The sequence below is a fragment of the Ochotona curzoniae genome, unplaced genomic scaffold (genome assembly GCF_017591425.1).
Source record: "Ochotona curzoniae isolate NIBS_2020 unplaced genomic scaffold, NIBS_Ocur_1.0 contig_4501, whole genome shotgun sequence".
Classification (NCBI taxonomy): Eukaryota; Metazoa; Chordata; class Mammalia; order Lagomorpha; family Ochotonidae; genus Ochotona; species Ochotona curzoniae.
In genome coordinates this window covers 2,493,366-2,508,005 of record NW_024466307.1, presented here as the reverse complement: position 1 = coordinate 2,508,005, position 14,640 = coordinate 2,493,366, and the positions used below count along the sequence as shown (strand labels likewise).

The window sequence follows — 14,640 nt, the reverse complement described above, 5'->3', positions numbered from 1 at the left end:
AAGGCATCATCTGCAAATATTTCTAAAATATCAGGGATTTAAAAAAAATAATACCATCACAATACCATTAATGTAGATTATGATTTCCAAAACAGTCATTTAAAAAATTTCAATAATTGCTTCATTGAATCAGAGTCCAATATGGTTTCTGTTTTAAGTGTGTTTCAGCATTTAGTAACTTTAGCCATTTCCCCTTCTTCTCTGTTGAGTTTATTGAGACTGGTTATCTGTCCACGCAGCATTTGCCCGATTCTGTACTGGCTTGTGGCGTCCCGGATGCACATGTTCTGTGCCCTGTGCCTTACTTGTGAGCTCATTGTTAAATCTCAGAATTGATGTGAGGATGGCTTGATTCCCCCGGGCCTGAAGACACGCAGCCTTGGAGCTCCCAGACAGCGGGAGCTGTTTGCTTGCTTCCTCTCAGGGGTAAAGCGTATCATCCTTCTGTTAGCAGAGATTAAACATGGCCTTGTAGACTTGCTGGTGTGTGTGTCCTAACCTCCCACGCAGAGCTGCTCCACGGCCAGCAGCCAGTGTGGAATCCCCGTGTGCACGCTCGTGGCCTTGGCGGACGCCTTGACTGCTCCAGAGGGGGCAGCCGCCCACGGAGCAAGCGTGTGATCCGGTGGTGGACACAGTTGTTCTGCACTCAGCTCTGTCCCCAACATTCCACACATGAGCACCATGGGCATACTAGGGCAACTTTGCAGCCTGGCCCCCGCCTGGCATCTGAAATGACATGTGCCAGGCTGACTGAGTTGTCCCTTTTGTTTTTACCAGAGTTGGACAAGTTATCACCATCAAAGCCAAAGTCACCAGGGCGTTCAGTACAAGCATGGAGGTAAGAGATGCTTCCAGCTTTTGCTGCCTGCTGATGGCCACCACCCAAGCCCCAGGCGGCCACCACCCAAGCCCCAGGCACTGGGTGAGGAGGGGCCCCAGGCTCCAGAGTCTGTCCTTGGGCTCACAGATCCCTTTCCTTGGGGCAGTCAGCACAGGGTCCCCCAGACCAGTGACATCACCACAGATACATGTCATGGCGGCAGCCCCAGTGAGAGGCCTAAGACAGGTGTCCTGTCCGGAAGGCACTTGCCTCAGGAGGATGTGCTGGCCCTCTCCTTCCCGAGGAGTGGTCTGCCTACGTGACCTGCCAGGTGTCCTGCCGGCTGTCACGTAGACTGTCAGGCCTGGAGTTCACATAGCCCCCGGCCAAGCCATTAAGGCAGAATCACAAAAGCAGGAAACATCTAGGTTCTTCAGACTGCTATGAGCCAGCCGGCCTTCCAGCACTGTTCTACCATTGTAAACAGGCAGTGGTAACCTTCCCACACTCTAGGCCCTGTACTGTTGTCATCAGACACTTCGCTTGTCGTATTTTAAACTGTTTGGTAGGTTGTCATCTTTGCTCTAGAGAGTCAGTTCTCTTTTGGAGAAAGGAGACTGAGAATGACATATTTTATGTCTTCCGACACACAAGGATTGGCCTCTTCTTGCCTTCATTCTCTTGTCAATGTTCATACTTTCCCCAGTATTATTTTCCTCTGAAGGATTTTTCTTATAGCATAAGTCTGCTTGTGACACTTTTTCAGGTTTCGTTTGTTCTGCCTCCATGTTTGGAGGACATTCCAGCTAGGAGCAGAACTCAGTGCCCCGCCATCCCGGGATGTGGAAGGTGTCTCTGTGACAGGTGTAGGTGTCCCGGCATTCGGCTGCGACTGGCGTCCCCACATGGTGTCTACTCTCTCTTGGCTGTGGCCGATATTGTCTCACTGTCTTCAGCAGGGAGATGGAGCTGTGCCATCGACCTGCTCTCACTCCTGCTGGGCATTTTGAGCTGCCGGATCTGTGAATTTGATGTTTCCAGGCCCAGGTTCTGGGAGCTGTGAGGTTCTCTCTGGGTCCCTTTTCCCATGGTGCCTGTTGTCCGTGGTCCTCAGGTTTAAGCCCACCTTACAGACTCACTCAGGACACAGCACGTGTCCCCATGGCGTGTTTTAGACTTGTTCGATCAGGCTCAGTCAACTTTTGTACAAGCTGGCATCCAGAGTTGGTTTTTAACACCCACAGCCCATAAATGCTGGTTTGTTTGTACTGTTCGACGTTTTATTGATTGAATATTTCTCTAAACCTGTAAAGCTGTGTAGAGTCAGGATAAGATGGCTTACTTTGGGTTTATCAGCACTTGGTTCCCTTATATAATACTTAATATTTAATAATATTAAATATGTGCAATATAAAATAATACTTAATATTGAATAATAATGTTAAATACTTGATACTTATTGTTAAATTAATACTTAATGCTTAAGTATTAAGAATACATCATATTAAATAGATGATGAGTATGAATGTGAATAAATGCCAGTTGTTTCATGGAGTGTTGGCTGTTTGTGTCGCTGCTGGATGTATACACAGAAACAGCTCTGTGGTTGGTCACACAGCACCAGCCTGAGATACTAGAGGTTGCCCGGAACCCCAGGACAGCAGTGCTAATGGGGACACTTGGAGGAGACGGCTACTAGCCCACAGGTCAGACCACCCCTGGGGAGCAGAGCGGCAGAGACCCCCAGCTCCCGGCAGCCTCACCACCAGGTCACCTTTCCATCATTCCTGAGAAACACAGCAAGGGCACAGAGGCCCAGGCAGTGATGCATGCCTGCCCTCAGAGACACACAGAGACAGGAGGGGATGGAAGGAATGGGCCCCCCTCTCACCGCCAGCAGGGAATGGGGCACCCCTGTTACAGGCTGTGGGGAACAGGGGCCCCCGTCTCACGGTCTGTGGGGAATGGGGCCCCTCTCACCACCTGCAGGGAATGGGGCACCCCTATTACAGGCTGTGGGGAATGGGACTCCCCTCTCACCATCTGCAGGGAATGAGGCACCCCTATTACAGGCTGTGGGGAATGGGGGCCCCCGTCTCACGGTCTGTGAGGAATGGGGCCCCCTCTCACCGCCTGCAGGGAATGGGGCACCCCTATTATAGGCTGTGGGGAATAGGGCCCCCTCACCACCTGCAGGGAATGGGGCACCTCTATTACAGGCTGTGGGGAATGGGGCTCCCCTCACCACCTGCAGGGAATGAGGCACCCCTATTACAGGCTGTGGGGAATGGGGGCCCCTCACCACCTGCAGGGAATGAGGCACCCCTATTACAGGCTGTGGGGAATGGGGCTCCCCTCACCACCTGCAGGGAATGGGGCACCCCTATTACAGTCTGTGGGGAATGGGGGCCCCTCACCACCTGCAGGGAATGAGGCATCCCTATTACAGGCTGTGGGGAATGGGGCTCCCCTCACCACCTGCAGGGAATGGGGCTCCCCTCTCACTACCTGCAGGGAATGGGGCCCCCTCTCACAGCCTGTAGGGAATGGGGCACCCCTATTACAGTCTGTGGGGAATGGGGCCCCCCTCACCACCTGCAGGGAATGAGGCATCCCTATTACAGGCTGTGGGGAATGGGGCCCCCCTCACCACCTGCAGGGAATGAGGCACCCCTATTACAGTCTGTGGAGAATGGGGCCCCCCTCACCACCTGCAGGGAATGGGGCATCCCTATTACAGGCTGTGGGGAATGAGGCACCCCTATTACAGGCTGTGGGGAATGGGGCTCCCCCTCACAGCCTGCAGAGAATGGGGCTCCCCTCTCACAGCCTGCAGGGAATGGGCACCCCTGTTACAGCCTGCAGGGAATGGGCACCCCTGTTACAGCCTGCAGGGAATGGGCACCCCTGTTACAGGCTGTGGGGAGTGGGGCACCCCTGTTACAGGCTGTGGGGAGTGGGGCACTCCTGTTACAGGCTGTGGGGAGCAGGGCCCGTCTCATGGTCTCTGGGGAATGGCCCTTCCTTTCCTGGCCCGCGGGGCAGTTGTTCATACCTTGTTTTCAAAAGCACATTTGGTAGTAATGATGTGCTTGTCATACACTGCCATTATAAAGAGGATGTAAATAGTATGACAGCGAGATCGTGTACATTCCAATGTGCATGTACATCTCATTGTGAGTATGTAAAACCAGAACAAAGTTCAGCTGAAGGCTGGTCTGTCTCATCTCTGGGTGATGTATTACTGATAATACTTGCTGTGGTGAGGCAAACTCCATGAATTTTCCTTGGCAGGTATGTTTTTCCTCTGGTGAAAAAAAAATAGTTATATATAGAACATGGTTCAAAAAAATAGTACGGTAGTGCCTCACACTGCAATCCAACGCTGCTTTAACTTGTGAAGCAAAGTTGAGAACAGCTGTGTGGCCCTTGCCTTTGGAATGCTACAGTCTACCCCGTTATCTGGGCGACTGCACGTTTGTTTATTGTTCTTTTTCTTTCAGATCAGCATTAAGGTCATGGTACAGGACACATTCACTGGCATTGAGAAACTTGTTAGTGTGGCTTTCTCGACGTTTGTCACCAAGCCAGTTGGGAAAGAGAAGGTAGGTGCCTGCGCAAACAGTGTCTGCTCTCCTATGTGATGGTGTCCGCTCTCACTCACCGCCAGGCCCAGGGCACTTCCAGAGGATGGGATGGGAGATCCGCTAAGCTGGCATAAACATTTTTTTTAAATCTATGCACAGCTTTTTCGTAATACATCTTTTTTTTTATGGATCTTTGGTATGCGTGCGATCCACAATTTTTTAAGCAGAATAGTTCTCTGTTGTTCCCCTTTTCCATTAACACTTCCAAATGCTTTCATATGTTTTTCTAAACTGTTACAAATTTGTATTATGAAATTATGGACTTTTTGTGCCTAAGAAGAAAAGGACAACCCCTGATTTTTTTAAAGATTTGTTTTACTTATTTGAAAAGCAAGAGTTACAGAAAGAGATGTTGCATCTGCTAGTTGACTCCCCAGCGGCTGCAGCGGCCTGAGCTGCGCTGGAGAGAGCCAGGAACTGCTTCTGTGTCTCCCATGTAAGTGGAAGGGACCAAGCCCTTGTCCACCTTCCACTCTTACTCCTGCGCGTTACAGAGGGCTGCCTGGGAAGTGGGGGTCTGGGGCTTGAGGCAGGACCCACACGGGATGCTCACGCAGCAGCTCAGAGGGCAGCGTCACAACGCCAGCCCCGTCACTGGCTCACACACAGCATGCTGCTTTCCTTTAGCGGTTATGTTACTCAAAGTTGAGTGAAAATAAAATCTTACTTTAAAAAAAGGGAGAAATTTAGGAAGCAGTTACATATTATGGTCCAATTATTTTTGCTTCCTGAAGAAAAAAAAACTAAGAATTGCTGAGTCACTGAAATTTTAAAATGAGCTTCACAGCATCTGGAGTGAAGGCCCTCTTGGAAGGCCAGCCTAGCCTGGTGTGTGTGCACAGCCACCTGCCTGGGCAGGGGTCTGCTCTGCGGGCCGCAGGCTGCTGGGGGTCAGGGTGTCCCGAGAGGGTCCGCATTTAGCATAAGCATTTTTAGGATGTTACAATTCCAATGAAAATGTAAATCTGTTGGCCCAGTGGCTTTTCCCAGCTCCTCGTGGGGGCCAAAGGCATGCTTCTTACTACCCCCACAATTGTCTTGCTCAACCTGCCTGCAGCCCTGAAGACACCTGGGCAAAGCAGTGTGCCCCCAGAGCCCACGGAGCTGCAGCACAGCCGCTGTCGCTTGGGTCAGGAGGCGGCGAGGCAGCCCACTGTGGTAGCAGGGTCCCTGCGCAGGGCTTTGAACCCAGGACACTTCTCTATATATACCTGACAGTCAGCATGGCCCACGACAAGTTCATCCCAAGCATGTTGCTTTTCAAACTGAGATTCAGATCAAACACAGCTTTCTGGGCTGTGTCTGAGAGCCACTGAGTTAGAATCAGCACCTTGACCAGGCACCCTAGGATCTCTTGTTCCCCAACAGCTCAGGCCTTGGCGTGGTTCTTGCCAGCCGTTCTGTTTTTCTGAATACCCCTACCAAGAGTTCAAACAAGTGGTGGACATTAGCCACACTCCCACCCTTCTCCCCTGGGGCCTCCGCCTGCTCACTGCCAAGTTCAGGAGTGTGGAGTGAGAACAGAAAGGACACCCTCTGTCCTCTTGCGGGCCAGATGGCGGGCCTGGCTCCCAGCAATGGGCTCCCATCCTTGGTTCCTGAGCCCTTGTCCAAGCTGACTTAATTTCCAGCTGGTCCTGAGAAGCCAGGGGCTGGTTTGAACTGCAGGGTCTCCGGGCCTCTCTGCAAAGCGAGGGATCCGGGATGGAATTGGCCTTTGTGGATTAGGTTGCGCCCAGCGCCTAAGCACAATGTCCCGGTCTCAGGTGCTCACTGACCCAGCAGTCTTTGGTACCCTGCTGCCTGGAGCACTGGCCAGTGCCGTCTGTCTGGCTACACAGTGCACAGGTCACACAAGCTCCCTGTGGAGCTGTGGACTTTACACGGCATGTTGTCATCACAGGCTTGTTCATCCTCTCGGCCAAGGGCAGTACCAGCCTGCACGTGCCCCGTCCTGTCACACCGCTGAGTCACCAGGCAGCGCTCGGGCTCTGCTGCTGCTTGTTTGCAGGTCTCTGGAGGTTGCTTAAAACTTGAACACATGGAGTCTTTCCATTTCCTCACAAGATCAAAGTTATAATTTGGGACTTCCCTTGGCACAAGATAACCTCCTTTAAAACATCTTTATTTTCAACCTTTGGATGCCTTAATTCCACAAGATTAAGAAAAAACACACACAGTCCTTTTTCACACGCTTATTTATTTACTTGAGAAAGACAGAACTTGGATCCACTGGCTCATGTTCCTGTCACCTGCAGTTAGTAGCACTTGTCCACAGCCAGGACCCAGAACTCAAGCCAGCTCTCCTGCACGGGTGGCTGGTGGCAGCGCCGTCAGCTGCTGCCTCCCTGACTGCCTTAGCAGGAAGCCGGAGACGGGAGGCAGCAGGCCCGGCACCCGGATGTGGGTGTAGGTGTCTCCGCTGCTGGGCCAGATGGTCACCCCAGGAAACATTGCCTGAAAAAAGTCCAGGGGGAGCCAAGTCCCTCTCCTCATTCACTCATTTGAAGATTGTAGAGTTTGTGGTCCTATCTAAAATTATTAAAATCAAGGAAAATAGAGCAGGGAAACCATTTATATGTCTTATTATATGAAGAAGTAATTAAGCCTCTCTTAATTTTTTTTAATTTGAAAGTATTTTAAGGGAATAAAATGGGACAACACGTGCTCAGTGAAAGCTCCCGTGATATTCTACTTGCTTGAGTTTGGTGGGGAGAGGTTCACATTGTACTCTGCTGACGTAAGGCATTCAAAGACAAAAATGCTTCTTTACTGCAGGTCTGTTTAAAGCCAGTCACGCTTCTCACGGAACAAGACCATGCGGAACATCACCTGGCTTCTGAGCGAAGGAAAGTGCGGCTGCAGCACGAAGACACTTTCAACAACCTGATGCGGGAGAGCCACACGTCTGCGGGGCAGGGTCAGTGATCCCACCTCCGGCCCCGCTCTGCCCTTGGCCCGGCTCCGTCCTGCTGATGCCACACTCAGGACAGCAAACCTGCCGGTGGGGAGAGATCCATGGGGTCTCCAGGGCAGGAGGTTGCAGGGAACTGGTGGTGAGGAAGGAGTCCAGGGGCCTCCACAGTACAGGCCAGGCAGACAGCACCCATGGGGGGTGATGGAGGCACCCGAGCTGGGGTCCTGCAGTGGACTGCTCCCGGGCTCCCCGACTGCCTCCTGCAGCCAGTGGGCCCTGGCTAGCCTGAGGCCACTCTGAGTCTTCTTTGCAGTTCTTGGTGTGGGTAACCAAGCCCTGTGCCTTGCTTTCCTGAGCTCGCTGAGGCCAAAGTGACCAGAATTACCGGTGTCAGTTGGGAAGAATACAGGCCTTGAAGGATTAGACTGGTACAAAGATGAAGTGAGGTCATGGGAGGGAGCTCCCAAGGGGGATTGGGAAAATGGAATGAAAGATGCCCCCATTTCCTGCACCATAGCAGGCAGGGCAGGCCAAAGGTGCTGTGCTCGCTGCCACTTCTTACCTGAGGGTTGGCACAGTGGGGCACGACTCGGTCGGAGCTGGGCTTCTGGCACCTCGGACCCTGGGAGGAGCTGAGGGAGCCCCTGCAGCAGGGTCCCTCTGGTGAGGGGGGAAAGGCCCAGGACAGCCATGACTCGGGCTGCAAGGACCCTCACCTGCAAGGACGCATGAGCCAGGGGATCATGGCTAGCTATGTTGCCTTCTTCCAGTGCTGTGCAAGTTGCACCATCAACAGAAACAGTACACACACACACACACACACACACACACACACACACACGGCATTTTGAATGGCAGAGGCTTCTGGATGAACAGCTGCACGCAGTCAGAGGGAGTGAGGCAGGCATGCAGGCCCCTCAGCTTCAGCAGGGTGCTAGGTTGGTCAGATCAGCTCAACATGACTGTAGTTCAGTTTAGAACTATAAACGTTTTAGTTTTTACTTTAGTTTGTGTGAAAGGCAGAGTTAAAGAGAAAGAGAGATCTGTCTGCTGGTTCACTGCCCAAATGGCCACAGACAGCCAGGGCTGGGCTTGCCAAAGCCAGGAGCCGGACGCTTCTTCGTCTGGGTGTCCCGCAGGCGCCCCTTTGCGTCACGTTCAGCTGATTTCACAGGTGCATCAGCAGGGAGCTGGATCACAAGTGGAGCAGCCGAGGCACAAACTGGTACCCATGTGGGATGCCAGTCCTGCAAGCGGAGGCATAACCCACGGCACAGTGCTGATGCCTGTATATTCTCAAACTCTGCTTTCACAATTACTTTTTTTATAGTTTGCCTTAAAATAGATTATTCCACAATCCTCTGCACAAAATGTAATTTTATCCTAAAGCCATTGATGTTTTTGAAAACTGCATTAACCACCAGAGCCCTCAAAGCACCACAGAACTTAAGAGCAGTTCCTGTTAAGGAGTGGGTGGGCCCGACACCTGCAATGCCACGGCAAGTGCTTCATCGGCCTGTGGCCCCTGCAGCTGAAGGATTCTGTTTCTGAGCAGATGAATATCTTCAGCTCTGTTGCTGAACTGTGTTTTCAGAAAACCAGGATTCTTCTTGTATTATTTATTATCGTTTTCAATTTTACAGTTTTGTGGGCATGGGGCTTTCCCCTTTCCCTCGTTTTGCTTGTGTTAACACAGTGATACAGTCCTTCAGCTGCAGTCACGGTTCTAACGTTCTGCTGTCCACATGTGTCGTGACGTCGTAGGATGGGGGGAGGAAGAGAAGCCAGCGTCGGATGGTCGAGGCGTGTAGAACAGCCTCAGTGGGGCCTGCTTTAACTCGGGAGTAGAGCTGTGTGCTGCAGTGCTTCTCTGTTTCCCGGTAACCCAGTCTCCATTAGACCCTGAAAATACAGAATTCTGTATGAGTTGGAATCTCAGAGATAAAAGATTGGAACTTGTTCCAAAATGCTATATGAGGGACATAAGTATTGTTAGCACAGGGAGGGACTTGGATCTGGTTGCAAACTGTTAGAAGGAAAAAGAAAATACAGAGATTGTGTTTTCTGAACGACGCGGTCTTTGGAGCCATTGTTTGGAAGCATGGTGCAGAGGGAAAACTAAAACTGGAGGCATTTTGATCCAGTTCTCAGCCAGGACTGGGACCCCAAGAGCGTTCTCCTGAGCGGCCCTGTCTGGATTTGCAGAAAGAGGACGGAGGTCAGAAGGACCAGGCTCCAGGTGCGAGGTCCTGATCCGCGAACCCAGAGTCAAAGTTGCCCAGGCAGGACGATGATGCAATCCTTTGAGAACATCCAAAGTGCACACATTGAACTTGACTGTGCTCAACCCACACAGAGAGCAAGTCCTGTTCACTGGCCTGAACCCAAAGAGGACTGGGAGCCTGAATAGCTTCCTGGGCAAGGCGACCCTGTTGTATCTCTGGTTAGCAATTACCTGCGATGCGGCGTGCTCCTGCCCGTGGGTCACCTGCACACCGTGTGTTACACGGCACAGCTGAGGCTCCGCAGCAGGGCCCGAACACAGCTCCCCCACGGCCCCAGGCCGCACTGCCCCTGGTCCCCAGGAACCGGGTGGCCTTCAACACCCCCTCCGCCAAGCAGCTGCCAAGTACCTGCCAGGTCCCCTCGTAGGACTTTTTAAAATCTTACAGTCATTTCAGAGTTACCTGTGCACAGGAGCGTTGAGAAGGGATTCAAAGCCATGGAATTAAAAGCCTAGCTTTAGTGTCTGTGCCTGCCCATTGCATGGTTCCCCAGCCAGTATTGCTACGCGCATGTGCACACTTAACACTCCAGCATGAACTCCTACACATCGAATCGCACTGAAGCGCTCATGCAGTTGCAAGCTGATGTCTTTCGTTTAACTGTATTTTAGAGATAGTTTTTTAAAATTTTTACAAAATGTACCATTTGAGTCAGTGATAATTTCCTCAGTCAATACTAGCTTAATTTTTAGATCATTATGCATTTAAACCAATAAAAAGGAGAAGAGGGTATATGGACAAGATTAAGGTGTTTCATGCTTTTTAACATCACTTTAGGAAGTAGCCCAATTTTGATTATAACAAAGCAGTGGCCTTCATGTTTGGAAAAATTGTAATTGTAAATAAATATTTCCAAAAGTCTTTGTAGATAGAGCTAAGAAAAATAGGGGAAAACCTGCAAGTCAGAAATGGTTAGAAAACAGCGGTGCAGCTGTAGGGATGGGCTGGCGCTGTGGCTCGCCGTGCAGGAGCTGGGGCTAGAGTGGCGTTCAGGTTTGACAGGGAAGCCCCCCTCAGACGAGCTGTGCTGGGGAGGCCCCGGCCGGCTGAGCCCCCAGGAACATGAGAGGTTGCCCCTGGAGGATTTGTCTAGGGCAGGTTTGAGGTAGCAATCCCACGGCCGTTGGGCTGAAGTGGATCCAATAACCCTCAGTTAGTGTGGGAGGACCCGGGGAAGCCCGTGTTGTCAGCGGGCACACCTCCTGCAGACCGCAGCAGCCTTTGCAAACCCCGTGTGGTGAAATGACCAGGACCCCAGACCCAGGACCACTCACAGGAGCCTAGCCAAGGGAGCGGCCTGTCCCAGAGCATGAGGTGGGTGTAGACCAGGCACTGGGCGCGGGGTGCCCTGCAGGCCCACAGCAAGGCAGCTGCTGGCTTCATCTCAGGAAACGTGGACAGTGTGGTGGCAGGCTCAAGGGCTGACGGAGCACTGAAAATATGACGCAGTAACAGCAGGATGACCTGGAAGATTTGAGGAAGAAAAAAAATTGTTATTAAAAAGGAATACATAAGTAACTGAAATTTAAAACCCACAGAATGAATTTAACAACAGATGAAGGAGTTACCTAGAATACATGCTGACGGGCAGACATGGGAGAGTGCTGAGAGAGGTTAGGACAGAGCGGGCAGCTGAGCCCGGGAGTCCGAGGTGGGACAGAACCAACACGAAACATTAGGAGTCACAGCATCTTTGCTACACAGAGATGTGGGTCCTCGTTAGTCAGCAAGAGGTGCACACACACACACAAGTGAGAATAAATAGAGGAATAAATGAAAACCAGGACGTATGGGTAAGAGGAAATTGTGTCCAGGTGCTAGGCATGAACCATGGTGTGCGTCAGAAAGCTCCCACCAGTCCATGCCTCACTCCACGGTCCAGGCATGGCCAGGCCACCACGAAGGGCTTTCCCTACCAGCAGAGCCTCAGACAGCTGACTTCAGAGTGAAATCTCCTGGGGAGTGGGGGCCCAGCAGCGTGGGCCTCAAACAGGACTCTGAAGGTGCTGGCGCATGATGCCCCAGAAAGTGTCTCCTAGCTTCCAGAGGACAAGCTTGGAAAAGGTAGTCCAGGGCGTGCAGTGGTTCCTGTGGCTGTGGGCCTGCCGGGCAGGAGGGCCTGTCCCCTTGCCATCAGCCAGTCAGCAGGCTCGGTTACACCTGTCTTTGAAGAAGCAGCTCAAACAGGAGTCAGTGCTGTCAAAACACAGTCCAATTAATTCTAATTAAGGTAGCAGTTTACTTAGATTCACAACAATCACAGCACAGCAAAACAAACACCACAACACAACCTCTTTTTTAAACCAGGAATATTCAATTGAGAATAAGCACATGAATATAAAGTAAAGGAGAACTGTGGCTATTGCATTGATGTAGCCATTCCTGCAACAATTGCTTGTTGCAGACCTGTGCTCAAGAGTGTAAATGAAACAAAAACATGTCCCAGTTTGTGCCTCAGAGAGCTCAGACTCGTAAGTCAGAGAGCGGCTGAGCTGAGCAGCCCAGGAGCAGAGCTTACAGTAAGGGTGCCAGTGAGAGCCCACGGGAGGGGAATGAGCCAAAGAGAGATGCCTGGACAGCTGGACAGTGTGGAGGAAGGAGAGCTGCTGCTGACTGATGCCCTGGGGAGGCAGAGGGCATGGCGGGGTTTCTGATGGTGGTAGTGACATTTGAGACTTAGCTGGAGCTGGAGAGAGGGCCTGAGGACACAGGCAGCGTCTGTGCTTCGTGTTGTAATAGTGGGACAACTTTCAGCACGCTTTAAGCCACGGAATAGAGAAAAGAACGCTGCGGTGGATTGCAAATGTAAAGGCCCGTTCTGATCTGTTATCTCAGCCCAGTTCACTGTGAAGACCCACCGTTTGGATGGCCACCACCCTGGTAGTTTCATGTTCTTGGGAACCATTAACTGTTGTCAACAATCCCAGCGTTGAGCGTGCTGCTAAGGAGGAGAATGGCCGGCCCCAGGCCTGCAGTGGGCTCCACAGTCACTAACGTTTTATGCTTTCAGATCTTAATTCTTCTGAAGAAGAGGGATCGGTGTCAACAAGGGGCACCTCTGCGCAGAGCGTTGAACTTGTCCTCCCGCCCCACGCAAACCACCACGGGAACACTTTTGGTGGCCAGATCATGGCCTGGATGGAGACGGTAGCTACTATTTCTGCAAGGTTCCTGCTTTTGACCTTGACTTGTGGTTTTGCCCCGCAGTGGGGAGAGAATAAACAGGGTCATAGATCTGGCTACTGGGCTAGTCAGAATTAAGGCATGGGCTGAAGGAAATGTGCTTTGCATCAAAGTGAGAAAACTGCCAGTCCTGTAATTGCTTGCATTGGGGTTACTCTATCCTGGGTTTGAAGGTGGATGTTTTAACCTAGTCACCCAAAAATGAAACAAGAGTTTGCAAATTGGTGGATTGTCACTGTTGTTGCAGTATTGCAACTCACTGTGACAATGTTTATGCACAATTGAAATAGACGGTGGTGTTTACAATTGACAGTGGTCAAGTCTAGTTATAAACCCTTCAGAGGACAATTTGCAACTGGATCTAAACTTGGAAGGTTCTGGTTAATCATTAAACTTTAAGATGAGGAAGAGGAGACTGCTTTAAGAATTTTTTTAAAATTTGAGTGGAGCCACACAGGTCATTGAGTGACTTAGGAATGCTGGGTAAGCAGAAGATGCCTGCCCACAGGGTCCACACTGCTGACAGTCTGTGAACCATTGCGAGCTGTTAATGTTTTATCTTCCCCCAAGTTAAGAGAGTCTTACTAATACATCTATAGTAATGTCTGTCGTTAGAACCCTGTAGTTATGCTTGCTGTAAATTATGCACAAATAAGAGGGCTTGTTTTTCAAAGGAGATTGTCACTCCTGATGACAATACAGAACTTGAACATCTTCTGTCACCAAGACTTACAATGTAATTATAATGCAGTCAGCTCAGTTCTTTGATTGAATGACTGTGGATTTAAAATGTAGAAACTTGTGGGACTATCTTTCTGAAATGAAACATTCACGGTTGGTAACTGTTTCAACAGCCGTGCCATGTGGAAAGGTCAGCTTTCAGCCTGGGGGTGGAATCAGTTCATGGTGACACTCAGGAGTGGCTGTGAATCGCACCTGCCACAGTGGTGGCCCACTCCTGCAGGGAGTGGCGGAGTCCTGGGATGGCAGTCACAGCTGTCGAAATGAAGGTAGCTCTCCGATCAGTGCAGGGGGATGTCCGAGGGAGCAGACACGAGCAGGTCTGGGGCCTGGCAGCAGAGGCAGCAGCATCTTAAGAAGACCCCATTTGTTGTGGACACTGTACTTCCCAGAACCACTGCCTGCACACATGATTGGTGACTTGGCTCACTTGAGTCAGTAGAGGCTCTGCACGAGTCGGGGGGTAGTTCACCTGCCACCGCCTTCCGAGGCAGCAGCTCCCACGAGTGCTCCAGAGAACCAGTGCTGTTTCTTGTCTCCCTCAGCCGACTGTGCCGGGCACACCCCATCCTCAAGTCCGTGGACATGTTCAAGTTCCGGGGTCCATCCACAGTTGGAGACCGCCTTGTCTTCAATGCCATTGTCAACAACACATTTCAGACCTGGTAAAGCGTGTGCTCAGGCTCCCGTGGGCACACACGCAGTCCTTTATTATTTATTTAAGCCTGGAGGTAAATTAATGAAGTTCTTCCCAATTCATTCTTTTTTTAATACTCGAGGACACACATTTGAACTCTGCCTGCTGAGGACTGAGCATTGTGGTGGGTGGTAAACTCTCGTGTCTCTTGGAGTTGTGTGTCCCAGTTGGTCCAGATGGGCCACCTGTCATCCTGGTATTGTGTTTGACTCCATCTTGCACCTTCTGAAGTGCCCCAGGGACTGCCATCAGCCACTCCTCGGGGGCTTGAACTTACTGCCATGAAGGCCAAACCACTTTGTAGTTAATTTTATAATTCTTGAGAGCAGAAGGCTTTAATTTTAGTC

General features: G+C 51.1%; 1 protein-coding gene across 1 annotated transcript in view; it reads left to right on the top strand.

The window, feature by feature from the left end:
- ACOT12 (acyl-CoA thioesterase 12) overlaps nucleotides 1-14,640 on the top strand; it is a 30,957-nt gene that overhangs the window by 5,109 nt on the left and 11,208 nt on the right. Inside the window, 5 exon segments of the mRNA XM_040985884.1 lie at nucleotides 781-841; nucleotides 4,327-4,428; nucleotides 7,249-7,376; nucleotides 12,660-12,839; nucleotides 14,142-14,261. Coding sequence (XP_040841818.1) covers nucleotides 781-841; nucleotides 4,327-4,428; nucleotides 7,249-7,376; nucleotides 12,660-12,839; nucleotides 14,142-14,261 — 591 coding nt within the window.